General features: G+C 34.8%; 6 protein-coding genes and 1 long non-coding RNA gene across 8 annotated transcripts; 4 read left to right on the forward strand and 3 right to left on the reverse strand.

Annotated features, from left to right (window-relative positions):
• Window positions 1–785: 785 nt before the first annotated feature.
• On the reverse strand, window positions 786–2,535 carry LOC110698928 (B3 domain-containing transcription factor VRN1-like). Its single transcript, XM_021876432.1, has 3 exons — window positions 2,407–2,535; window positions 1,222–1,665; window positions 786–1,055 (listed from the first exon to the last, which is right to left on the reverse strand). Exons 1-3 carry the CDS (start codon window positions 2,533–2,535, stop codon window positions 786–788), a joined length of 843 nt encoding a protein of 280 aa, XP_021732124.1.
• A 1,292-nt stretch (window positions 2,536–3,827) lies between these two features.
• On the forward strand, window positions 3,828–5,591 carry LOC110698929 (pentatricopeptide repeat-containing protein At1g06140, mitochondrial-like). Its single transcript, XM_021876433.1, has one exon. The coding sequence runs from the start codon at window positions 3,828–3,830 to the stop codon at window positions 5,589–5,591; it is 1,764 nt and encodes a 587-aa protein (XP_021732125.1).
• A 675-nt stretch (window positions 5,592–6,266) lies between these two features.
• Window positions 6,267–10,149, forward strand: LOC110698549 (B3 domain-containing protein At3g06220-like). 2 transcript variants are annotated; one of them, XM_021875993.1, is made up of 8 exons: window positions 6,267–6,424; window positions 6,515–6,593; window positions 6,717–6,832; window positions 7,804–7,880; window positions 8,501–8,656; window positions 8,807–9,182; window positions 9,294–9,409; window positions 9,503–10,149. In XM_021875993.1, exons 5-8 carry the CDS (start codon window positions 8,585–8,587, stop codon window positions 9,761–9,763), a joined length of 825 nt encoding a protein of 274 aa, XP_021731685.1. In that variant the 5' UTR covers window positions 6,267–6,424; window positions 6,515–6,593; window positions 6,717–6,832; window positions 7,804–7,880; window positions 8,501–8,584; the 3' UTR covers window positions 9,764–10,149. The 2 variants fall into 2 exon arrangements, with proteins under 2 accessions (XP_021731685.1, XP_021731686.1); XM_021875994.1 differs by lacking the exons at window positions 6,267–6,424; window positions 6,515–6,593; window positions 6,717–6,832 and adding an exon at window positions 7,587–7,710.
• Window positions 10,150–10,966: 817 nt separating this feature from the next.
• Window positions 10,967–13,899, reverse strand: LOC110698551. The gene is made up of 2 exons (XR_002506753.1): window positions 13,633–13,899; window positions 10,967–11,516 (listed from the first exon to the last, which is right to left on the reverse strand). It is a non-coding gene; the product is annotated as an uncharacterized LOC110698551 (long non-coding RNA).
• A 69-nt stretch (window positions 13,900–13,968) lies between these two features.
• On the forward strand, window positions 13,969–14,961 carry LOC110698930. Its single transcript, XM_021876434.1, has 3 exons — window positions 13,969–14,238; window positions 14,333–14,440; window positions 14,662–14,961. The coding sequence occupies exons 1-3, from the start codon at window positions 13,969–13,971 to the stop codon at window positions 14,959–14,961; spliced, it is 678 nt and encodes a 225-aa protein (XP_021732126.1).
• Window positions 14,962–15,428: 467 nt separating this feature from the next.
• LOC110698873 (cellulose synthase-like protein D1) lies at window positions 15,429–19,427 on the reverse strand. Its single transcript, XM_021876386.1, has 3 exons — window positions 18,883–19,427; window positions 17,068–18,678; window positions 15,429–16,968 (listed from the first exon to the last, which is right to left on the reverse strand). The coding sequence occupies exons 1-3, from the start codon at window positions 19,425–19,427 to the stop codon at window positions 16,011–16,013; spliced, it is 3,114 nt and encodes a 1,037-aa protein (XP_021732078.1). The 3' UTR covers window positions 15,429–16,010.
• Window positions 19,428–22,610: 3,183 nt separating this feature from the next.
• Window positions 22,611–23,708, forward strand: LOC110698931. Its single transcript, XM_021876435.1, has one exon. The coding sequence runs from the start codon at window positions 22,611–22,613 to the stop codon at window positions 23,706–23,708; it is 1,098 nt and encodes a 365-aa protein (XP_021732127.1).
• Window positions 23,709–26,482: the final 2,774 nt, after the last annotated feature.

Genomic DNA, 26,482 nt, shown 5'->3' on the forward strand with positions numbered 1-26,482 from the left:
ATATTCTATAGTTTCACAAATAATTAATTATATCTACTTATTATTCAATTTTAAAAATAAAGAACTTTCATGCTTTAATATTCATCTTATGTAACGGCTCATCTTAAAATGTTAGCCTTGACATTCACTTTATAATAAAATTATATTATATTTACTCTCTGTATTCCATTCTTATATTGGACTATACATCATATTTTTCTTAATTAGCTTAGTTTATTTCTTGTTATTTGAATACAACTTTTTAAACAAACACATTTTTCACATAATTTGAAATCACAATTATCGAGTGTATATGTAGAATATCACCAAAAATCAAATCCATGTACCAAAAATCAAAGTATTATATTTATGTAACTCTTTGTATCCATTTTTAAACTCTCAAGATATACCGTATTTTTCTAATTAACGAGCTCTTTAATTTTTTTCATTTTTAAAGAGTTTGAATACGGTTAGTTTAGTCTATTTCTTGTGCTTTGGATACTATTTTTCAAATGTACCGTATTTTACATAATCTAACTTGAATCACAATGATCAAAAGTATATGTAGTTTGAATATCACCATAAATATAATGTAGCTAAACACAATAATAGCTATATTACAAACGTACATAATCTAAACAATGATCAAAAGTATATGTAGTTTGAATATCACCATAAATATAATGTAGCTAAACACAATACTAGCTATATTACAAACGCCAAACTATGATCAAAATATATAAGCATATTATAAAGATGATTATTGTATTAGGAATTCCCCTTCTGAGCAGGGTCTCCTAATATTTTCATTTGAGATTTCTAGTACTCTCTTTGATCTCTTTAAACGTTACGTTATAACGTTTCTTGTCCACCATCACGAACGTGTATTTCTCTCCTTCATGTTCGTCCCATTGGTTTTCTTTCATGCAATTCTTCCAAATTATTCCTCTCAAATCAAAACCATCCTGATAAACAGAGCAATTTACACACCACTCCCTCCCATCACCTGTTTGTAACATGACAAATTTGTACAAGCTTTCCTTCATGTACTTGTCGCTAAATATCTTGGGGATATGCTGAGAATAATCGAAAAAAATATGTATAACATAACAAATAAATGTGTTTGAACTATTATGTAGCTAGTAACGTGATAACTACATCTAAATAAAAGTAAGTGTTAATTAACAATAGCATAATATACCATATAGTATGCTATTATATAACATAACCTTGAAGGCTCACCAGATAAGAACTAGTCGACGAGATATTATAGTTTCGCACTACAGCAGTGAAGGAGGGGTTGATGTAGTTACTCTTCAATATTATGCAATCGCTATCTATGTCATCATCCTCTTCTTCCTCGACCATTACCCTTTCGATAACCATGTCATCATGGTCTCGATGATACTTGGCATATTGATCGTATTCTCTAGGATACTCGATCTCAGAACAAGACAAATCGAATATGTAATCTTTGAAGTGCTCATTTTCTTGATACTCAAATTCTAGGAAGTAACCATATTTTATAGCATTTTGCTCCATAAAATCTGCCCATCCTTGAGTAAAGTAAAGCTTGTTGTCAATTCTTTCGAGTTCAAGCTTCCACGAAAGACCGGTTCGGACAGTTTGAGTTGCGAATAGTGGAAGCTGAGGGCTGAAATCCCTTGTAAATGTCTCAGGAATCCTCTGTTTTTGTCCCAAAATTGCCAAAGAATATTAGTATTATAGAACATATTGTGTATGACTCAATTATATTTTGTTGAATTTGTACTATAGTATTAGATATGCATTGTAGAACATATGCGTAACTCTATTATATTGTACTCCTAGTCGAAATTATGTTACTCAAACTCTTCTATTCGAATCAAGAATCCATTGTCAATCAGATTTAAAAAGTCAAGAAAATTTTCCCATAAACTATTACTAATAGGAAAATGCGTATAAAAAACCAATCAATACATAGTGTTCAAAAAAAAAAAAAAAAAAAACAATCAATACATCAATCTAATCCCGTCAAAAAAAATATATACACTACTCTAAACCTCTTTTTGTCATAAACAAATAATATCTCATATTTTAAACCATTTTAAAATGTGTATTTAACGCTTATATGCAACATTCGTAATGTACATAATCTTACTATTATTAGGACTTAGCTTGATGCATAAATTGTTAAATTCACAAAAGATGGAGCACTTGTTCTCAATAATAAGGTACTGTAGTAATTACTTCTTGTTATTTCAAGACAACTCTAGTTTTCTTTTATTTTTTGGGCATGCAATTCATTAGAAATTTCTCATGTCTTACAATAAATCAGTTATAAAAATTTTAAAAAAAAAAACAAAAAAAAACTTAAAGATAAAAGGTCTAAGCTACCACAAAAAATTATAAAAAATAAAAATAAAATAAAAATAGAAGATATATTACCAGGATTTTATGGTGAAGGGTGTGAGGGAGGATGATTTTGAAGAATTTGTGGGGATAAATCTCAAACTGTTTTTCTTTATTATTACACCCTTCATCTGTTCTTCCTATCTTCTTCTTTAACTTCAACATTTTTTCGACACTTTAATTTGAACCGGTAGTAAGACACTTTGATTTATATGTCCAGCTTAATTTGTACGTACAGTAGTGCATTTGTTCATTACTTTCAGGGTAAATAAACACAGTAAATAAAACTGTAAAAGTGATGATGAAAATAGTGTTTTATGACTGTTAAGGTGTTAGATTTCCAAGGTGCTACAGGCATGGAGCAATAATGTAAAGGGAACTCACAAAATTAATGCTGCCATTTACTACGAGCATTTAGCAATAATTAAGTTATATGCACTTATATTTTGTCATTATTTTAAGTCACATGTCCTACATGTTAAAGGTTTTATTTTTAAACTAACCATATACGAAGTACTACGTATAATGTATCTCTTTAGAATTTAGTTTATGTGATTACTTATTTGTTGTTGTTATAGTATCAAACTACTCCTTATTATATTTCCAACTCATTTAAAATAAAAATAATAAATGACATTTTAATGTTATATTATAACGACTCAAATGTATCATTTCGGGAAAAAGCTAGTATACAATTAAAAAAAAAAAAAAAAACCCTCTCTTGCTCCGTAATTTTGATTATACAATTTGTTTTTTTTTATTACTCGTATGCTTACTTTGACTATAATTTTTTACTAATGTATTAAAACAAATGGTATCACGTAAAATGTTACACATATTATAAATGCTTTCTACTCCCTATGTCCCCTATTTTTTGCCCCATTTGACTTTTTACGGTCTTCAAAACGCGTGTTCAAACGTATATATCTTAATTTTTATACGCATAAAAATTATAAAAGTTTGATATTAATAAAATATACAATGTGATGATTCTAACAAGACCCCGCATGAATATATTATCACTTATAGATTATCGGGAATTTATGGTCAAAGTTTTATAAGTTTGACCCATAAAATTGCAATGGGGCAAAAATAAGGAACTGAGGGAGTATGTATTAATAAAGTTTCATAATAATAATTTTTTTTTAATTAGTTTTACTCATATTTAATTGTATTCAAGGTTAAAAGTAGTGCATTGACAAATTCATTAAACTTAACTAAATGAGTTATTTTAGAATAGATGTCTCTATTACTCTAAAACCCGTATACTTCATTATTTTGATCATTTTTAATTTATGCAAAATAAGGTAAAGAGAACAAACCCTTACGATGAATATTGTAGGCTTGATTTTAAAAGGGCCAAGCCCACAAGTCCACAACCTATGTACTCGAAGACTGTGGAGGAAAAAACAAAGGAAAGAATCGAAGAATCCATGATTCACATCATCAAAACAAAAATGTTAAATCGGAAAATTCTTACAATTTCCATTTCCCGCCAAATAACTGCTTTTGCATTTCACCTTCTTCGTTTCAATTGTACCCACCATTATCATCATCATCATCATCAATCTCCTTCGTTTTTCTCTTCAATTCTCAAATCTGTAAAAAATCCCACGATTCTCCTTCAATTACATGCTCAAATTGTCACTTCTGGCGCAACTTCTAATCATGTTTCTCTCTCCAACAATTTGATGAATGCCTATATTTCTGCTGGTTTAATTTACAATGCCCAGAAACTTTTTGATCAAATCCCAGAAAAAAATTTAGTTTCTTGGACAATTTTGATATCTGGGTTTACGAAAAGAGGGTTTTTTGATGAGGGTGTTGAATTATTTGGTAAAATGGTGAGAAGTGGGTTAATGCCTAATGAGGTTACTATTTCAAGTGTTTTACCAGCTTTTGCGAATCTGGGTTTGGATTTGATTGGTAAATCGGTTCATTGTTTCTGGGTTCGTCGTGGATTTGAGCATAATGTTGTTGTTGAGACGTCTTTGATTGATATGTATTGTCATTTCGGGAGACTGAGTATTGCCCGGAATCTGTTCGACGAAATGCCTGTGAGAAATCTTGTTTCATGGAATGTTATTATTTCAGGGTATGCTAATAATGGGATGGGAGATGATGGACTTTACCTTTTTAATGTAATGCGAAAGAATGGGGTTTCTTTGGATTATTTTACCATCATGAGCTTGATATTGGCTTGTTCGGAACGTAGTCGAGGAAGAATAAGTAGTACAATTCATGGTTTGATTGTAAGGATAGGATACAGCAAAGAGCGGCAAATTCAAACCGCTCTTATCGATATGTATACGAGTGGTAGCTTCATTGATGAAGCTTATGGTGTCTTTAATGAAATGGTTGTCAAAGATATGGTTGCCTGGACTTCGATGTTGAAAGCATTCTCATCGGGTCAGTATTGGAGCAAGGCCATTGAACATTTAAGTGAGTTAATGTGTGTACATTATATGTCTCTTGATTCAACTGCTCTTGTAAGCATGATTTCAAGCTGCAGCTCTTCAGGAGCTTTACCACAAGGCAGACTGATTCATGCGTTTGTAGTCAAACGAGGGTTCAGCAAGGATGTGTTTGTTGGTTCTGCATTCATAGGCATGTACACAAACTGTGGTGATTTAGACAGCGCGAAAAATTACTTTAGCTGGATGGAGGAAAAGGATATTACGTGCTGGAATGCTATGATTAGAGCTGTGGGAGTGAATGGAAATGGCAGTGATGCAATTCGTCTCCTATGGAAATTAGAAGGCTTAGGATTAAATCCAAATGAATCTACTTTTGTTTCTGTCTTGTCTGCTTGCAGTCATGCTGGTATGGTTAATGAAGGTCTTCAAATTTTTGATCATATGTTGGAGAAAAGGGGCATACTTCCCAATCCACAGCATTATGCTTGTCTAGTAGACTTGCTTGGACGATCAGGACGACTAGATGAGGCCCATTTGGTGATATCTCGGATGCCTTTGCAGCCACATTCTGGGGTTTATGGTGCTTTACTGAGTGCATGTAATGTCTATGGTAACACTGAGGTGGGAACTGAGATTTATAAACAACTACTTATATTAGATGTCACAGATGTTGGCCATTTATGCTCTGTTTCAAACTTGTACTCCTCCATGGGTGATTGGGAAGGCACAGAGATGTCTCACACAGTACGAAGATCTAAAGGAATAAAGAAAGACCCTGGGTATAGTTTGACTGAGTTAAATTAGCCAGCTTATATTTCACTGCAGGAGAGTGAGAGTGTGAGGCCATGTCCAGTCCACCTTATCCAGTATTTTTGCTATTATGGTTGGTTCAATTTCATATCCCTCATTTTCATGCCAAGACAGAATATTCAAGTATGTTTTTAGTGTACATATTGATATTCATTTCTTTTAGAGTTTAGAATCACTTAACCTCAAAGTTCAAAAACATGATATGAGTTTGAAGCTTAACTGTAGAAATGTGTGTGTATAATTTTGCTCAATGCTGATATGCCTCAATCATCCATGTTATAAGCCAATTCACTTGTAATTTCTGGTTGCTTAATTATTGACATGTTCATCTAAAATTTGTGAGTTGAGTTGTACTTATATTTCTGCTAATATTACTAGAGGTAGTTGCTTGCTTGTTTCTACTGGTTGAAAGAGAGTCACATTTGTTAAGCTTTATTGCAAATTTCCAGCAGCTACATACTCACTTTGTATTAGGAATGTGATGTGTCATAAAATATAGAGAATAATTATCTATTTTGTCACTCCTCAGTAAAGAAAGAAATTATATTCATTGTTCAGACAAAATGATGCTACAATTATCACTAACCTTATTTGAACATGAACAAGATAGTACTGTGGTCTCCAAAACCCCTTATATGAATACTTCATGGTATGTTTTAATGAGAGATATATATCTATTTTTGACCCAGGAATGTAAGGTATAGGTTGTGGTTGTTGTCGAACACCCTTGGATATTTTGCTGGAGTGATGGTGTAATTTTCATTAAGCTGATGCTCCCATTTTACTCTATGCCTTTTCTTCTCTCACACAGTAATTCCCTTCTAATGGTATAGTTCTTTTGACGTGAGTAATTTGGTCATATGGACTATTATTTGGTTTAAAATAAGTTTATGATGATATGATTTTTACCATTTCAGACTCTAAGGAAAAGTAGTTCTACTCCTGGAAGAGTTGCTACAGCAGATGGTTATTCTTTCTCAAATGTTTGAAAATCAGGTTACTTACTCAAAATCCTTTTTATAAGTATCCTTTTTATTATTATTTTGTAACCTAGTAGTTTTGGAGAGTTCTTGAGACTGTATATGTAATAAGTCTGAAGATTTTATATAACTGTTATAGGTGTGATGGAATGCAGTAATGCAGTTTTGAAGTAATTGGGGATGCTTGTACTCTGCACCCTCATTCTTGGATCTATGGTGCTTTACTGAGTGCATGTAGAGTCTGGTAACACTGAGGTGAGAGCTGAGATTTAATTGAAACTACTTAAACTGGACCTTAATCACGCCTGCTTTATTGCAAAATTGTACTCATGCCAGAAGAAAGACAGCATACTCCCTTAAATTGAATAGTACTACATGAAAAAGGAATTTCCTTCTTTGTAATGATGACTCTCTTAATCTTTGCTCTGCCATATTTGTTCTCTTCAAACCTAGTTATTTGACTCAGTCTCAGAACTTCAAAGTTAAAATGCATGATATGAGTTTGAACCTAACCGCAGAAATATGTGTATAATTTTGGTCAATTCTAATATGCTTCTAGTGTCGCTTGATTATCCATACTATAAGCCAATTCACTAGTTATATTTGGTTACTTAATTATTGGCATTTACTTCTAAAATTTGTGAGGTAGTTGCTTGCTTGTTGAGTTGATTCTACTGGTTGAAAGAGCGTAATTTCTTGCGAAGTTCCAGAAGTTAAATTCTCACTTAGTATTAGGAATGCAACGCGATTTTTCATACGATAATATACATTATAGTAATCTATTTTATCACCCTCAGTAAAGAAAGAAAATGAATTCATTTTGTAACCAAAATGATGCTAAAATCATCACTAAACCTTAATTGAACCTGAGTAATATAGTACTGTGGTCCCAACACCCCCTTAGATGGAAACTTTGTGGTATGTTTGAATGAGATAGATATTAATTTATTTCTGACTCAGAAAAGTGAGCTATATATGAGATGTGTATAAGGTTATATTTTTTTAACCTTAAGAACACCCTTAAATATTTTGCTAGAGTGAGACTGAAATAGCAAGCTGATGCTGCCTTTTTTCTCTTTGCCTTTTCTTTTCTCACCCAGTTATACCCTTTCTAATGTTGTAGCTCTTTCAATGTGAGTAATTTGGCCTTATGAACTACGAAGTTTTTTTTTTTTTTGGTTTAAAACAAAATTAAGTTATAATAATATGGTTTTTCCCCATTTCAGACTCTAATCAAAAGTATTCCTACTCCTGGAAGAATTGCTATATCGGCTGGTCAAGTTCTTTCATATAACAAAATCAGGTTAGTTACTGTAAATCCTTGATTTAAGTTTCTTTTTCACGAGTACTATGTAACTTGTCAATTATATTATATAATTGAAGATTTCATATAGTGAACAACTGGTCATAGGACTATAGGAGTGATGGAAGTTATTGTGTAGATGTATAGCAGTTTTGCAGTGTTGCAACTTAGGAGTAATTTGGAATGCATTTATTCAGTTGTGTGGGAGTCCATCTGTTAGTTTCTCCATATATATGGATTAGAGAAGGGGCATTGTAGCTAATAATTTACAGAATTCTGCATGTCTAATACTCTGTAGAGCTGTTTGTAGTTCAGGTTGACTAGTAGGGGGCCATCTGTTGATAACTCAGAAGCCTTTGTACTTTGCAGCCTCATTCTTAGGTCTATGGTGTCTTACTGAGTGCATGTGGAGTCTAGTTACACCGCGGTAAGAGCTGAGATAGACATCATACTCCCTTTAAAAGAATAATACTACATGAAAAATGGAATTTCCATCCTTCTTTGTAATAATAAACATTATGATTCTCTCTTTTTCTTTGCTTTGCCTTCTTTGTCTCTTTCAAACCTAGTTATATGACTCAGTCTTACTCTTAACCACCTTTCTTTAATATTCTCTCCAGAACTGAAGACACCAATCAAAGTATCTAGAGAGAGTGAGAGATAAGAGGTTGGTAAGTCAGGGAAGATTACTGAAACCTTTAAAGATGGGCTCTTCAGAGGATAACCATCCGGAGTTCTTCCGAACTTTTCATCCAGATCATAATTCTGAGAACCTGGTATGGTCTCCCCTCCCAATTTTACCTATATAAAGTTAACGAAGTATAATTTTGGCTGGCAAAATTATATTAATTTACCTTTCTGCCTTTTAAAGCTACCCATGAGAATTTTAGAGGAATATAATTTTTATGTAAATTGAGTGCTCACAGAGAATTCCAGATGCTTTTCTGGAACATTTAAGCAAGAAAATCCCTGAGAAAGTTGTCCTCAGAGATTGTTATGATGACTGTTGGCCTGTTGAGATTGTTGAAACCGAGGATGGCATGTTTTTTCAAGGCGGGTGGTCTATGCTTGTCTCGAGCTATCCACTACGAGGAGGAGAATTTATGGTGTTCAAATATGATGGACACTCTGCATTTGACATAAAAATTCCAAACTCTCACAAGTCCAAGAAGCAAAAAGTTGCTTCTTCTGTTAGCCAAGAAGAAGCAAAGCTTCCAACAGGAGAGGAAGATGAAGAGGAAGTAGTCATGGACCAACCTATGAATTCGGCTAAAGGGGGGATATTTGGCAGGGGAAGTAACCGTAAGAATAATGCATCATTGGCTTAAGATAAATTTGGTTCTTTCCACCTACATTTTTGTTTAATTGGATTACCTTTCGTGTCTAATGTTTTTTCGTTTTTGGTTCTTCTAGGTTCAGTCACTGGATCCCATGTCATGAACCTTGAAAAACGAATAACAGACTTATTCCCATCAGACAACCCATTTTTCGTTACAAAATTCAAAACTATCAATGGAAGAAAGGATGTGGTAACACTTTCTTCAAATTGACATCATTTTTTGTTTCCATTTCATAGCGTAACTTCAGCTTCTGGACATGATATTAACTGTTGTGTTTTGTAGACAATACCACAAGCTATTCGAAAGGGCTATGGTCTAAAATTTGGGAACAGAATAAAGATTCAAGATCCAAAAGGGAGACTTCATGATGGAAAGATAGCCATATGGAAAGATGGGCGGCACGCAATCACTAATTTCTGGAAGCAGCTCTGCATGTTCAACAATGTTATGAAGGACGACAATGTCATCTGTGAGTTGATACCCTCCACCACGAATACTTGTCGACTGATCAAAGTTCAAATTATCCATCCTAACACTGATTAAGACCTATATGCAACCAAGTAACGCCTTATTATCGGATGTGCTATCATCTTGATGTTGTTTGGTGCAATTACAACCTGTTGTACATCAAGTTTTATCTATAACATCATGTTGCGTAATACTTCAGTATTTTACATGAGTTATTGATTATATTACCCAAGGTAGTAAAATAGATAGTCGAGTGAACATTTGCGGTCCTCATTCTTAGCTGGAGCTGTTTCTAATCTAGGAATATATTAATGGTGCAATTATTATTCATAGTTCTATTTTTTTGTACATTTATCTTAATATGCATGAGGATGTGACTTAGCCGAGTATAATAAATAAAACACAACTTTTTCTGTCAGAAATTTTTTTTTTTTTAAAAAAAAAAAGCCTTTAGTAACTTTTTTTTTAAAATATAATATTTGGAAATAATCATCATATATACTAATTATAAATTTCTAGAAAGAAAAAAAATTACTCCTATTAAGATGATTGAAGAAATATACAGATTACAGAGTAATCCTTAAGAAACTAGTTCATGCATTTGACTTTCTTATTTCCTTCCAAGTTTCCATCCACATCCGAAATTGGTCGTCACCAATTCAAATTACACTATTTGCGTAACAATTTATTATAATTTTGAACCGAATTTTCTCTAACATTGGTCTATTGTCAACCAAAAGGTTAAATGCAAGAGAAGTGCACACCTAAGCATGTGTACATCTAACTATTTCTAGCCTATCGTAAAAACAAAAACTATTTCTAGGACATGATCCACCTTGCCAGCCTAAATAATCGTTTTGCAACTTTTTTTTTTTTTTTTTTTTTTGTAATAATAAAATCAACAGAAATCAAATTCTCAAACAAATGAATGAGGATTAACTGGTAAGTTTTCTCATTTATCAAGGCATTTATTCTTTGAATTAAATCTCACTACAAATAAATTTAAAAAATATTGTCACAGAAATTCATGTTACTTGTGTCAATTAATTCTTAAAGTTATTCTATACAAATCAAATCTCTAAAATTATCATTTTTCTGAAAATCTTCTGAAAACCTGAAATTAAGTATCATTTTTTGATCAGGAAGTGAAGATAGAAAAAAGAAAAGCCAAATTTTTCAGAAGGAAAAAAATATGGAATTATTCAGAGAATCAGGAAGAAAAGGGGTGTTAGGGGGTGTTTGGTATGGAGTTAGTATAGAAAACGGAATGGAAACAAATTAGGAGGGGAAAGGGTAACTATTAGTGTTACCATTACTAGTTGTTTGGTACATCAAAGGAAACGGAAACAATTATCACCATTCCGTTTCCTCTTGTTTGGTATAACAAACGGAAACGAAAAATAAGAATGAATAATACAATATTGTCTATGCTCATATTTTACGGGTAAAAAAAATAAAAAAATAACCTAGATAAAAAATATTGTCTATGCTACATATTTTACGGTTAAAAAAAAACAATATATATATAAAGCAAAATTGACACTCATTAATTATCCAAACATTGACTAATAATATGTCCATCATCATATGAATAATCCCAACACATAACTTGTGTTGCTCAAGTGTCCGAATTAGTAGAATTCACATCATCTTCTTCATCACTCTTGACAATCAATGGTTGCTTATCAATCTCTTGATCAATACCTTCTATGGCATCAACGAATGACTCACTTACATCTCCGGTAGCTTTGTCTTTTGTGTATATCTCCGCAAGAGTTTCATAGTGAATGAATGGGACTCCAAACAACCCTTTAGCTTTCTTATGAGTCTGCCATATAAGAGAATGCAACAAGTCAAAACATGAAAAGTCATATAAACAATGAGCATGTTAAATTCCTGAAGTATAGGCAAGTCAAATACTGCAGATTGCTTAATTTTACATGTCCCTATATTATCATCACCTCTGAGAAATCAATAGACAAGGAAACAGAAGACAATAATGCAACAAACAATTCAACAATATCGTTTTCTCAGGACCAAGCCTCAGGATTGAACAAAGATATAAAGCTTACTGGAATAAATATTTATTTAAATAAAATAAAATTCCTTTGACTGAGAGCTACTTAACATAGCAAAAAGATATTTTTTGAGCTCCTGCTTTTAAGGTTAACTTCTTGTGCACTTGGATAATAGTTGTAACAGAGAATTGCATATTTAGGAATTAGCTAATTTGTTACCATAAAAGATAAAGAGTAGGAAGTGAAAAAAAAAAAAAAAAAAAAAAAAAAGAAAGATGTCTGCTAACTCTAAGCTACTGTTCTGTTACTACCAACTGATTGCCATCTTCAGTCATTTTTTATGCTAGCTGTAGCCTGTAAGCATATAAGGATTAGCTCTTCAATCAGTGTCAAAAATAGGAAATGATGCTAAAGTATCACAATAAGGTTTTAATGAAGTTAAAAAAGGATGTGAACAACTTTACAATATGATAAAATATTGTATCAGGCATTTAAATTTCTAGAGTTCTGTTCACGCCCAAACACTCCAGGTTATAGCAAAGAAAGCACATGCTCAAGGATTTTATCCTGCTTTCCTATATTAGAGCCTATAAATGATCAAGCCAATAAAGCCTCTAAACTCATGTGACATAGACGTGTATTTAACAAAGAACTCAAAAGGACAATTCCAATCAAGTCACTGAGTCAATATCTGAACAAAGGGTGGTAATGGAGGGTAAGAACAAGATACCAGCCACTGTATGACAACTTGCAAACAACTAGGTGATTCATAGAGTTCCGATGATAACAACAGATACAGCTGCAGACTCGCAGTCTCAATAGATACAAGTCATCTCTACAATAGTCTAAGTTGCAACGATAGACATATTAACAGGTCTGATATCAGCTGAAAAAGCTTCTTAATTAAGTATTAGAGGGACAACTAGATAAGCTAAGGAATTAAGCTGGACAAGGTTTCTACTCATTAGTGGAATGGAAGCAGCCTACTATAGAGGGTGCAGACTACATATGAACTCAGGTCATATGAACAGCAGCAGTTCTAAAGAAGAAAAAAATGAACAAAGAGGAATGAAATAATAACCATTGAAATAACTAGTTGTATTTGTTTAAGCTTTTTCTTCCTTATGGAACGCATAAGTCGAGGCATTGTAGAAACCTTGAAAAATCAGTCCAAAAAATGTACAATAGTATCAATATATTACCCATCAAAAACCATTAAAATACAAGAAACAGAGAAAATAAATCGCAATTGAACCCGTTAAACAGCAAAACAATAGCAATCAACAAAGAATGCTCCACATGTGGATAAATTTAAAATATTTCAATACATAGCAGGATTTTTTTATGCCATAGTTCATGCTTTCGATTTCCATCAATAGTACATCATTTGACAAGTTGACAGGGAATAACATAAACCCTCACAATCCTAATCGTATGAGCGAAATTAGTAGTCAATAATTCATAAGCTAAAGCTAACTGGTTAAATAATCTGGGTAAGTAATCAGGCAGTAGCAGAGTATTTCGATTCAAAATATGGGTAAGTAATCTAGTCATGTTGCTCTTATAAGCAAATAAACCAAAATCATGGGAAAAAATTTGGGGGAAAACACATTATAACCAGCAATTATAGGCAAAAATAGTAATATAAACCATCAAATTCAGCAGAAAATCAACAAACAAGAAAAGAAAATGTTAACAAACAAGCAAGTCAATGATGTTATGAAATCGAACTGATGTTGTGAAATCGAAATTGATATCAACGAACAACCCTAGAAATTGATATCATATTAACAATCTATGTACTACAAACAATCTGAGATAAAAAAAAATAATCAAAATACAAACAATCAAACTGAAAATTATACAAATTTCAACACAAATTCAAAATCAAGGGTTTATCTAATAAAAAATTGATAAAAAACAAACCTGTGATGATTAAGATTATTGATTTCTGGAGATTTGAGCTAGGAAATTGATCAAATTGAGCAAAATCTAGAGATTCGATCGATCAAACTTGGGAATTTTTCGGAAAATTATGGAATGAGAGGAGAGAGAAAGAGTAAAAGTTGTGTTTTTTTGGGTTCGAGGAAAGAAACGTGAATTGTTTCCGCAGTTTTTGCAACGGAAACAAATGGGTGGAATGGGTTACCACCAAGTAACGGAATTTGTTACTTTACTCATTAACCAAACATATTCTAACGGAAACGGTAATCTGATTCCGTTTCCACCCCTATAAAAAAACTCATACCAAACACCCCCTTAATGTTTTTTGTTATGATCATAACACCTATAACAAAGGCAATAGATACAAACCCAGTGCATGATCCATGTTCAGATGCAAAGGTGCAAAGATGGGATGGTTTTACATTTGGCATCGCGTTTTCGTCTAAGGAATCCTTCTTTTCTCCTGATCAAGTTCAGTTATCCCCTTGTGACTCTCGCCTTCAGCTCGCTAACAAAGCTCAACTCGCGATCTTTAGGCCTAGAATCGACGAAATCTCCCTCCTTACTGTCAACTCCACCTCCAGCCCTGTATGTTTACCCTCTCTGTTGGATGATTGATGAATTTTCAAGCTGGATAATATTTATGCAAATGTTCTGATCATGAGAAAATGTTTATTTGTAGGAAACAACGGGCGGATATATGGTAGCCTTTGCTGGAAGAGAATTTGCTGCTAGATCACCACCAGTTTTTGTTGCAGATGGTACTAATATAGTAACAACATTTACTCTTGTAAGCTCCATCTCTGAATCCTTGCAAAAATATTATTAATATAATTTTAAGGTGACAAATAATTACTTTTATCGGACAACTTCTAATGTGTCACAATAAAATCATTGTGAGACGATCTCACCTAAGACTACATTAAGTCGTGATGATATATCAGGGCATGCAAGACAAAGATTATAACTTTACAGTGCACTAATATCAAATTTATGTCAATTTGTGTTAAGGTACTTGATTTCGAAAAGGGTACACTCCAAAACTTGTACTGGAAAACGTTTGGGTGTGATTCATGCAATAAGGATTATCAAGTATGCCATGAAAACAAAGAGTGTGCTGTGACATCTTCGAAGTGCAAAGACAAAGGTGGCTCTGTAGACTGTACAATCAACATTCAGCTAACATTTTCAGGCACAGATAAAAATGGGGAGGTGCTTAACTCATGGTACGAAATGAAAAACATGAGGCGTTTCTCCCTTTTCAATCTTTTCGCCGGTCTTCAGAATACATTTACCAATGGTTTGTTGTAAGCTTTGAATAGAACCTATCAACAAAATATTTGGGGAATTAAACTAATTATCCCTAGAAAAGTTAGTTTTCAGGGTCAAATTTACAAGGAAATAGAATATATACAAACTACGTATTATACTACGAGTATTATGTATAACATTTGTTGTAATGCTAGATTATAGTACAAATTTCTTGCATTGGTTCCAACTTCCAAGAGCAAGCACAACTTGTGTATGTGATTAGTTGAAGCTTACAAGTGATTTCAGAGACCACAAAACCAAGGATGAATGTTAATTTGCTATCATGAATGTAACATTGTTTCTCGTGACTTTCCAAATGATGTAATAATAACTATGTTTAATCCGTATAAGAGTTATAACACGCAGATTGCACAAGATGTATAACGTATTATATCTATTAAAAGGGTAGCCTTTTAAGCCGTGTTATTTTTTGTGTAAGTTTATTATTTAGTAACATTATACGCTCAACTATAGGAGTAATAAACAAGATTTTTTTTTTCCAATCATTTTATACCTTTTGAAGAGTTCCATGAATATACTGAACATATTTTTTTATCTAATATGTTTTCATTTCATACTGTTAACACGCAATTATATCCCACAAATATTTCTGCTTATTTATTTGATAAGATCGATTGCATTTTTTTTTATTTTTTTTTTTAAACACAACATATTGATAATGCACGCATAAAAGGAAAAGATTTTGTAAGTACAAAATCAATTGAAGAAAAGGAGCAAGGAAGATGGGATAAACATAAAGGGGAAGGCGAAAACATGGTAAAAATGAGAGAAAGGTGATAAACAACTTTGGGAGATAACAGATAAGATGAACAAAAAGAATCATATAAACAATAAACACAAAAAAAAAAAGAGCAAATAAGAGATATCAACTTATGAATTTCAGAAGTTCTATATATATTCAAACTATTATTACAAAGTTAAACAACTAATAACTCGTGCATTGCAGGGGACTGAAAATTAGTTCTTACATCTTAAATTAAAAAGAAAGTTTCGGTTTTATTGTTTATAACAATTACAATATCTGTTTTCTAAACTTTAACAGCACCATTAGAAATACTCACATTACCTTGTGGAGGACTAACAGTAATCCAAAGTAAAGATACAGTAATAGAAACTAATCCCGACCAAACCCACACTATTGTAGGCATCCTTCCTCTCCTTCCCATCAGTCCTTTCGCGAAAGGGTACATATGAGCCAACACCCAAAGACTGAAAAAACATCCACCAAGAAACTTATTCCATTGTGGGATGACACTATAGACTGTTTTCGCAAACCCGATCACAAGTGCAACCATGTTGATGACAATGATGGTGAGGGGCATACAGAAGAGACTAGTCCATTTCACAATATAAAGATCGGCGTACATATCATCTTCCTCTTCACCAGCAGACTTGGAGGTTAAAGTGAATGAAATTTCAACCCCTGCAATAACTTTCAGAAGGCCTTGTAAGACTGCAGCAAAGTGTGCACTGGTGCCTCCTATGAGCCAAAACTGCTCGTTTCTCCACCATTCCTCTAATCCGATCCCTGACCATTTAACCTCGAGGAGGGAAAGGAGCATAAGACAGATAGTTATAGTAAGGAGGTAGCTAAGAAAAGGAACACTCAACCCTTGTACTATGAATTGTCCTGAGAAAAGAGACAAAGCTGGTAGAAAGCAGTAAACTACTAGGAAGATAGAAGTGAAAGGGTAAATCCCAACATTGAAATAAGCTACTCGTTGTAGGAACTTAAGGCGTCTTGTTGCTACTAAAGGATTGTTTCGAGAGAAGAAAATTTCCACTGAACCAGTAGCCCAACGAAGAACCTGATGTAATCGATCAGTGAGGTTGATGGGTGCTGTTCCTCGAAAAGCATCACGTTTTGTTATGCAGTAAACTGACCTCCATCCACGATTATGCATCCGATATCCTGTCACCACATCTTCTGTCACTGATCCATAGATCCAACCTATCCTTGTCCCCCATTCTGTATTATCTTCGTACCTAACCAAATGTAAATTCATGACAAAATCAGGCCTTAAAAAAAATTTAAAGGTTGATAACTAAAAATGAGGGGAAAATGAGTTTGTAGAGTGAAGTTACCAGCAAGAAATAACAGCAACTGCTTCTGCAACTATAGGAGCATCAAGTGGAGGACGAGGATGGATTAAAGCACCCGGAGGGCGGCCGTTTTTCACTGATATGTGATCAGCTAAAGGTCTTCCCTGGTATTCAGCTACAGCAATTGAGTCAGTAAATATAGTTGAATTTCCAAACTTTTTAGGAAGTTCCAAGTCAGGATGTGGTGCCAAACGTTGTGTATCAGATGTTGATTCGTCATCTTGATCAGAGTGTTCATGGACATTGCTTGATTTTGGTTGCTTATACTGCCCAAATAAGCCTGTGTACTCATTAGCCCTTGGAGGATCAAAACCATAGAGTGCATATCGTCGAAACATGCAACCTGTTCCTACATAAACAGGACCTTGAAGACCATCTAAAGCTCTCATATTTCCATCAAAGAAAACAGTATTATGGTTGGCATATCGGTCAGATGGATCAATGCCTTCGAATCGTTGAGGAAATTGTACATAACATATCCTATCCCCGCCACGATCCATCATATAACACATTCCCTCTCTAATAGCCAATGAATTGTAGAAATAATGGTCACAATCTAAGTTAAGGATAAACGGCCCATTCGAAAGTATAGCAGAAGATCTCACCAAGGCGTTCATAGCTCCAGCCTTTTTGTTATGATCATAACCCGGTCGTTTCTCCCTAGATACATACACAAACATAGGAAGACGAATATCTACACCACTAAAATCAAGTTTCTTCTCATCAAAATGACCGAAAACAGGATCAGTTTCAGGGACTTTACTCATTATTTGCAAAATTCCTGCATGATCTCCTTTAGCATGATCAGAAGCCTTTTGGTACCAAGTCCCCGGCCAATGTGTCCCATCGGCCATCCAAGTCGCCTTTTGCACCTCACTTTGGTCAAGATTATTACCCCCGTTATATCCATCCTTATCACTAGACGTAGTACTAACATTCCTCTGTAACTGATCCTTTGAATTGAGCATGTCACACCTCTTTTTAATAGCATCCGGCAACCCATTGATCCTCACCTTAAACTCGTCGTACTCCCTTTTAATCCATCGTCGATCCTTAACAAAATCCGGCTTCTTCTTATTCTTAGTAGGGTCTTTCTTAAGGTTGAAATAAGTATCAGGATTTCTAGGTTCTATGTTATGTTTTCTACAAAAAGGCACCCAAAGCTCCCCAAAGTTTATGGCCTCGGCCATTGCCTCGAAAGTTAGGATGGAAGCTCCATCATCAGAAATGTAGCAAGAGATCTTCTCCACAGGATAATCAACAGCAAGGATGGATAGTATAGTATTTGCAGTAACAAGAGGGGGTTCTTTATCAGGGTCAGCAGTGGATACAAATATATCAACACCCGGTAGGTCGGACCGACTATGAGGATTAGAAGGGGAGGGGTGCTCAAACTTCTCTTTTAAAGCTGCAAGGTCTACAGCTCGATCAATGGGGTTGAGCTTCGGCAATTGATCCAACAACCAAGAAAACGCGAACCAAATCTCACACACAATAGACAATCCCCACAACCATAGTGCATCTTCATTCGGATTTTGCACTCGCCAAGTTAGAAATAAAACCAGCGCTACCATCCGTATCACCACTAGTAACCTACACTGAACTAATAAATTGCTTATTACAATTTGATGACAACATTACCTAAACTTCATTTTATGATTCATGTTTAAATAAGATAGATAAAGAATAAAATGACTATTTTCAATGTAACATTCATTATGCAAATGTAATAGATAATGAGCATAAAAATGAACATAATTTGGAAGTCATTATTATAAGGATCAAGGACTAAGGTACCTGTAAGGGCTGATAATAGCAGGCCGAACGCTGATTTTTCGTGTCAGGGGCTTCCACGGCTTGTCAGTGAAATCGTCCATGGTCATCCCAGCAGTGGTAGCATCATAAGCTTCTTCATCCGACCAACAGGCAGTCCCAATCCCATACTTGCCTTTAGTCTCGAAAAGCCATCGATTATGGTCGAAATCTCCTGTTTGGCTTCTCATTAACATAGACTTGTTGTTGGATTTCAATACTGACACTCTTCTATCTAACTTGCCAGAAGATCCACCATTGCTATCTCGTTGTGATTGTAGTCTCGAACGAGATGCAGAAGCCGAAGAGTTAGAGGTTCTTCCTGTTCCTTGCTCAACACCTGGTTGGTTATCTGGTGTTGGTGGCATCACCACCGTATAATCCATGTCAACCGACATGTCTGTATCGTCGTCTCGAGACAGGCTGAGTATACGTCCACTTGATGTTCTTCTTCCAAACCTTACTGTTTGTGGTGGCCTTCCAGCATTATTTGAAGATGATGATTTCTTTGTTGGGCTAGTTGATGACATATTACATGCATACCATATAAATTTGATCTTTTTGATAAATTAAGTTTCTAATCTCATATGAAATCCTATTGTCATCACCTTATAATATGCATAGGCAACAAATTATACATGATATTCAAGCTTGAAGATACAAATTTTGTGATGAAAAACAATGAAAGTTCAGGTCAAAATGTTTTTTTTTTCTTGCATTTTCTCATGCAAATACTAATTATTGGTATAAAAAGTACCCAAATATAGGAGCATGATTTTTATGATTCAAATTCTTTCTTTTTTTAAGCTTATTAATAGAAAATCTGCTTCCACATTTTGAGGTGTGTCACCCTTTCTCTTTCTCTTTCTCTTATCTTATAACCAAAATACTCTCCATGTAACTCGTTAGAGACTATATTTTAATGATTCTTATATTTGCCTCCATCTACCCTAGAATATAAAAAAGGGTTGTGTTATTGTTTTGGTCAATGGTGTTCTCGAGATCAAATCTCTTCTACATCGCCTCTCTATAAACAAAAAAATTTATCCAAGTAACATTCCCTCAACATAAAAATCAGTTTTTGTTGAGGCCAACAAAAACAATCATACTATCATGGAAATACGAACATGTATTACAATTCAAAATAAATAAATAAAAACGAACAATAATACTCCACACTCTCCAAAGTTGTAGCCTTGCACATAGAGGTGTCCACCGTGCGAGTCGTGCGAGCTGGGTTAGGGTTAGGTGGGTCGCGGGTTGGGGTTTCATGACACACGGCACGACATACGTAGGGTAGGGTGGGCCGGGTCGTGGGTTGGGTCGGAGAAGTTGGACACACCAGGGTTAGGTTCGTGGGTTAGACGAGTCGTGGGTGGGTCGAGCTGGGTTTGTGGGTTAGACGGATCGTGGGTGGGTCGAGCTGGGTTTGTGGGTTAGACGGGTCATGGGTGGGTCGAGCTAGGTTCGTGGGTTAGACGGGTCAAGGTGGGTTAGTGAGTTAGGGTGGGTCGAAGGGTGGGTTAGTGGGTTAGGGTCGGGTGGGTTTGTGGGTTAGGTGGGTTAGGGTCGGGTGGGTTAGTGGGTTAGGGTCGGGTGGGTTTGTGGGTTAGGTGGGTTAGGGTCGGGTGGGTTTGTGGGTTAGGGTCGGGTGGGTTCGTGGGTTAGGGTCGGGTGGGTTGTGTGGTGTTTTAATTTTTACAAAATTAACAATTTGATGGCTTGCTCTTAATTAAGATGCCTACGTATCCTTATATTATAAAATAAGGAATCAAAGCCAGCGTAGTTCTTATATTGTACTTCTTTTGAAATTTGGGGGGGGGGGGGCTTGGACCTATCTTTAGAAAACTAAAATTTAATTTTGCAATTAAATTGTAATTTTCGAAAAATAAGTTGCCTACGTATCCCGAAAGAATCAAAGCCCACGTAGTTCTTAGCGTACCTGATTTAGACTTTTCTAGCCACCCATGTTTGTTGCATCATCATCCCCGGAAGCTGCATCATCCGTTGACGACTCCAATATCATCACAGGATCATCTTCATCGTCTTCGTCTTCCTTTAAACCTTGAGTTCTTCTTTCAGCTTGATCCCAATCTTTCTTACAAACACAAATTTGAATGCTTTCCGGAGTTAAGCGAGATCTTTTTTCATCTAACACTCTTCTACCTGCACTAAAAGCAGACTCGGAAGCAACAGATGAAGCGGGAACTGCAAGTATATCTTTTGCAATTCTCGCCAATATAGGAAAACTTTTTTTATGTTCTTGCCACCATTTTATAATTTGAAAGTTGTTGTTGGTCTCATGTTGATATGACAAATAATCATTAATAGCAAGTGTTGAAGAAGATGATGATGAGAATGATGTAGATGCTTTGTGTTTTTTTTTCATAACTTTATTAAGAAAACCAAATCTAGAATCGGAAGTGCTAGTAGTAGTTGGTGTTGCCAAATCAAAACCATAAATAGATGCATAATGATCATAAAGGTCTCCCAAAACAGATTTGCATTTGTTAATATATTCACTAACATCATAATCGATACTTAAACTTGTATAATAAAATTCTAAAAGATTTTCCAAACCTTCAGCTTTGACACCGGGGTCAAGAATAGCAGCAATTCCATAAATGATTGGAAATTCACTAAAATAAGTATGCCACTTACGTTTCATGCTATCAAGAACGGGACGAAGTCCATCAATCTTCATATGCTCTTCGATGGTGTGAACAACTTTAACACACTCAATTATGACTAAATGAACGTTAGGCTCATAAATATAAGAGAAAATATGAGTTGCACTATCAAAAGCATTTAAAACATCACGAACAAAAGAAGCATTAGTCCAATGACTTTCGGTTATTAACTCAGTAGGATCAACACGAGTCTCATTGTAAAGTTGGGTCAAAATATCACGATACTTTATAGCATCACTCAACAACTTGAAAGTAGAATTCCAACGGGTAGGGGTATCAATAGACCATTGTCTTTTCTTAAGACCTCTCTCTTTACACATAGCTATGTACTTTCTTCTAACTGACTGAGTAATCCTAATCCATTTTATAACTGTTCTAATTGGGTTTAGCAATGGTTGCAACTCAGCGAGACCCTCTTGAACAGACAAATTCAAAATATGAGCACAACATCTAACATGCAAGAGACTACCACCCAACAACAAATTCAACTCGGAGTCATTTTTCAAATAGTCAATACACTTTGTGTTTGCAGTTGCATTATCAAGAGACAAAGAAAAAACTTTATTATTCAAGTGAAATTCTTTTATGTTAGAAGATAAGTCTAATAAGTGAATGCCAATTATTGATTTGATTACACAATGCTCATATAGGTCCAAACACTTGTGAACTCATATGGCTCTATGTGAGTAATTATTGTATTATTAGTGTAACTCATGGCTATAAATACAATGCCATAGAAGTAAGAATACAAGGATAACACTACAACAATTTCACCCATCTTCTTTCACTCTTTTACTCCTTTTATTAATCAAAACTTTTCTATCGGTAAATTCTTTAACACGTTATCAGCACCAGTTTTCAGTCAGGGGGAGAAAAGACTATATTATTTATGGTTTATTATTATTAAATTTAATTATCACGTGTCTTATTAACTTAATTATAAATATGGAAGAACTAAACATGTGAGTTGTACATATAATTTGTTATTATAAACTAATTATCACGAAATTTGTTGTAGCTAAAATGGGAGACCTTATGAAAAGACAGTTCAGCATCTTAGATTTATCTGGAAAGAAATTTCTGGAATGGAAAGTGGACGCAATGATGAATTTGAAAGCTCAAGGCTTGGAGCACACTGTTAAAGAAAATAAAAGTCCCTCTGGTCAAACAACTGATACTACCACTTCTGCAATGACTGTTGCAAAACCTGTTACTGAACAAGATAAGGCAAAAGCCTTAGTGTTGTTAAGGCATCATTTACATGAAGGCCTTAAAACTGAGTACATGATGGTTGAAGATCCCAAAGAATTATGGGATTGCCTTAATGAAAGATTTGGACACCACAAAAGGGTGCTCCTTCCTAAGGCATTATTTGACTGGACAAATTTACGGTTCCAGGATTTCAAATCTGTAATTGATTATAATTCAACCATACATGAGATAGTGTCTATATTGAGATATTGTGATCATCCAGTTTCGGATGAACAGATGATTGAAAAAACACTCACTACCTTTCATGCAAGTAACATACTGTTGCAAGAACAGTATCGTGAAAGAGGTTTTAAAAAGTTCAATGAATTAATGAGTGTATTGCTTGTTGCGGAACAAAATAGTGAACTTTTGTTGAAAAATCATAACCTGAGACCAACTGGGTCTTTGGCCACTCATCATGAGGCAAATGCAACAAATTCCTATCCACCCGAGTCAAATGCTACAAGAAGAGGTGGACGTGGAAATTACAATGGCCGTGGAAAAGGCCGTGGAAATTATCATGGACGAGGCCGAGGACGTGGTAGAAACAATTTTCAAAGAAACAGTAATTTCAAAAATTTTGAAAAACAGAAGGGACAGTCATCTGGAAGCCACAAACAAACTCTTTCAAAAGGAAAAGACACATGTTACAGATGTGGCATGACAGGACATTGGGGACGTACCTGTCGTACGGCCAAACATTTGGTAGACCTTTACCAGGCTTCTGTAAAAGGCAAAGAGAAAAATGCAGAAGCAAATTATGTTAATGAAGAAAATGCTCCATGTCCTACCCTTGATGTGTCCGATTTCTTCATGGACAATGCTGAAACTGGGAATGATTTCATTCTTGGAGAAAACAACAATGCTTAGGTTCCCCATCTACTAATGTAACATATGCTATGTTTTAATGTATTTTCTTAGTTCCCTGTATTTTAAATTTCTAGTCATGTACTTTAAATCTTTATCATCAATAAACGTTTGTATGATATTATTCTAAACTAATCTTAAATTTATTTTATGAAGATATGGATCTACCTGAAGTTAGTTCCGAATATCAATGCCTTTTGGACAGTGGAACAACACATACTATCTTAAAAGATAGAAAATATTTTTCACAACTAAAGTTGTTTCAAGCAAATGTAAACACCATTTCCGGGTCAGCTAAATTAATTGAAGGATCTGGAAAGGCTTGTATAATGCTTCCAAATGGAACAAAATTAATAATCAATAATGCTTTATATTCGAGTAAATCTCGAAGAAATCTCATAAGCTTTAAAGATGTACGCCAAAATGGCTATCATCTAGAAACAATGACGACAGATCAAAAAGAGTATATATGCCTCACGGCAGAAAAACATGGCAAGAAACATATATATGAGAAATTGCCAGCATACTCTTCGGGGTTATACCGTATAAACATACGACCCGTGGAAATCAATATGATATCTAACCAGAAGTTAGATGACAAACATTTGATTATTTTATGGCATGATCGTTTGGGACATCCAGCAACTGGGATGATGCAAAGAATAATAGCACATTCAGTTGGACATTCAATAAGAAATGTCAAAATTCCCCGATCAGATGAATTAACATGCTCTGCATGTTCACTTGGCAAATTAATAATAAGGCCATCTATGAACAAAATTGCTACTGAATCTCCAAAATTCTTGGAAAGAATTCAGGGAGATATATGTGGGCCAATTAATCCAGCATGTGGACCATTTCGTTATTTCATGGTTTTAATTGATGCCTCTACACGATGGTCACATGTTAGTCTACTTTCAAGTAGAAATGTTGCCTTAGCAAAATTACTTGCCCAAATCATCAAATTAAGAGCACAATTCCCAGATCATACAATAAAGAAAATAAGACTTGACAATGCTGGGGAATTTACATCCCAAACATTTAATGATTATTGTATGTCAATTGGAATTGATGTTGAACACCCAGTAGCTCATGTTCATACACAAAATGGCCTAGCTGAATCACTAATTAAGAGATTACAATTGATTGCAAGACCATTATTAATGAGGTCAAGATTGCCATCATCTGCTTGGGGACATGCTATAATACATGCAGCAGCGCTAATTAGATTGAGACCTACAGCTTATCATAAATTCTCACCACTACAACTTGTTTGTGGTCGAGAACCAAGTATCTCACATCTAAAAATCTTTGGTTGTGCTGTATATGTTCCCATTGCTCCACCCCAACGAACAAAAATGGGTCCACAAAGAAGGCTGGGAATTTATGTCGGGTTTGAATCCCCCTCTATAATTAAATACCTTGAACCATTGACTGGTGACTTATTTACGGCTAGATTTGTGGACTGTCACTTTAATGAAACAGTATTCCCAGCCTTAGGGGGAGAGAAAGTGGACCCACATAAGAAAGAAATTGAACTCATTTGGAATGCAACACAACTGTTGATGTTAGACCCACGAACAAATATGTGTGAACAAGAAGTTAAGAAAATTGTTCATTTACAAAGTGTTGCAAATCAATTGCCCGATGCATTTGTAGACACAAAGAAGGTGACAAAATCACATATACCAGCAGAAAATGCCCCTGCACGTATTGAAATCCCAACTGGTAATAAGGCCATAGAAAATGAATCTCAAGCACGCAGAAAGCGTGGAAGACCACTTGGTTCAAAAGATTCTAAGCCAAGGAAACTAAAAAGATTGGATGGAATAGAAAATGAGACTAATAATGTTCCCCCGTCAGAAGGTCAAGAAAGACCAAATGTGGATGAAAGTAAAGAAAATGATGATAATCCAAAAGGGGACGAACAAGAAGACAACCCTACGGGGAATGAACAAGATGTTCAAAACATCGATAACAATGAAATTTCAATGAATTACGTCTCTACAAAGACTCAGTGGAATAGGAAAGATGTTATCGTTAATGAAACATTTGCAAATTCCATCGCAATCGACATCGTGTCTGATGAAAATGATGTTGAACCAAGAACTGTAGAAGAATGTCGACGTAGGAGTGATTGGCCAAAGTGGAAGGAGGCAATGCTGGCTGAGTTAAAGTCACTTGAAAAACGAGAAGTTTTTGGGAAAATAACCCTTACACCGGCAGGTGTAAAACCCGTTGGATACAAATGGGTATTTGTAAGAAAACGTAATGAGAAAAATGAAATAGTTAGATACAAGGCAAGACTTGTAGCCCAAGGATTTTCTCAAATTCCAGGGATTGATTATGAAGAAACATATTCTCCAGTGGTTGATGCAACTACATTAAGATTTCTGGTAAGTTTGACAGTCACAAAAGGACTGCAAATGCGATTAATGGATGTAGTGACTGCGTACTTGTATGGGTCACTCGATACGGACATTTACATGAAAGTCCCCGAAGGACTAAAACTACCAGAAAACCACAAGCCTAGACAACTGCTTTCCATAAAACTAAAAAGGTCACTTTATGGATTGAAACAATCTGGAAGGATGTGGTACAACCGTCTGAGTGAATACCTTATGAGAGAAGGGTTCAAAAACAACCAAGTTAGTCCCTGTGTTTTCATAAAGCGATCACAATCAGGATTCGCTATCATTGCAGTTTATGTTGATGATTTAAATATCATCGGAACCCCAAATGAACTCGAGAAAACTGCAAAATACTTGATGAAAGAA

The sequence above is a fragment of the Chenopodium quinoa genome, unplaced genomic scaffold (genome assembly GCF_001683475.1).
Source record: "Chenopodium quinoa cultivar QQ74 unplaced genomic scaffold, ASM168347v1, whole genome shotgun sequence".
NCBI classification, from domain to species: Eukaryota; Viridiplantae; Streptophyta; class Magnoliopsida; order Caryophyllales; family Amaranthaceae; genus Chenopodium; species Chenopodium quinoa.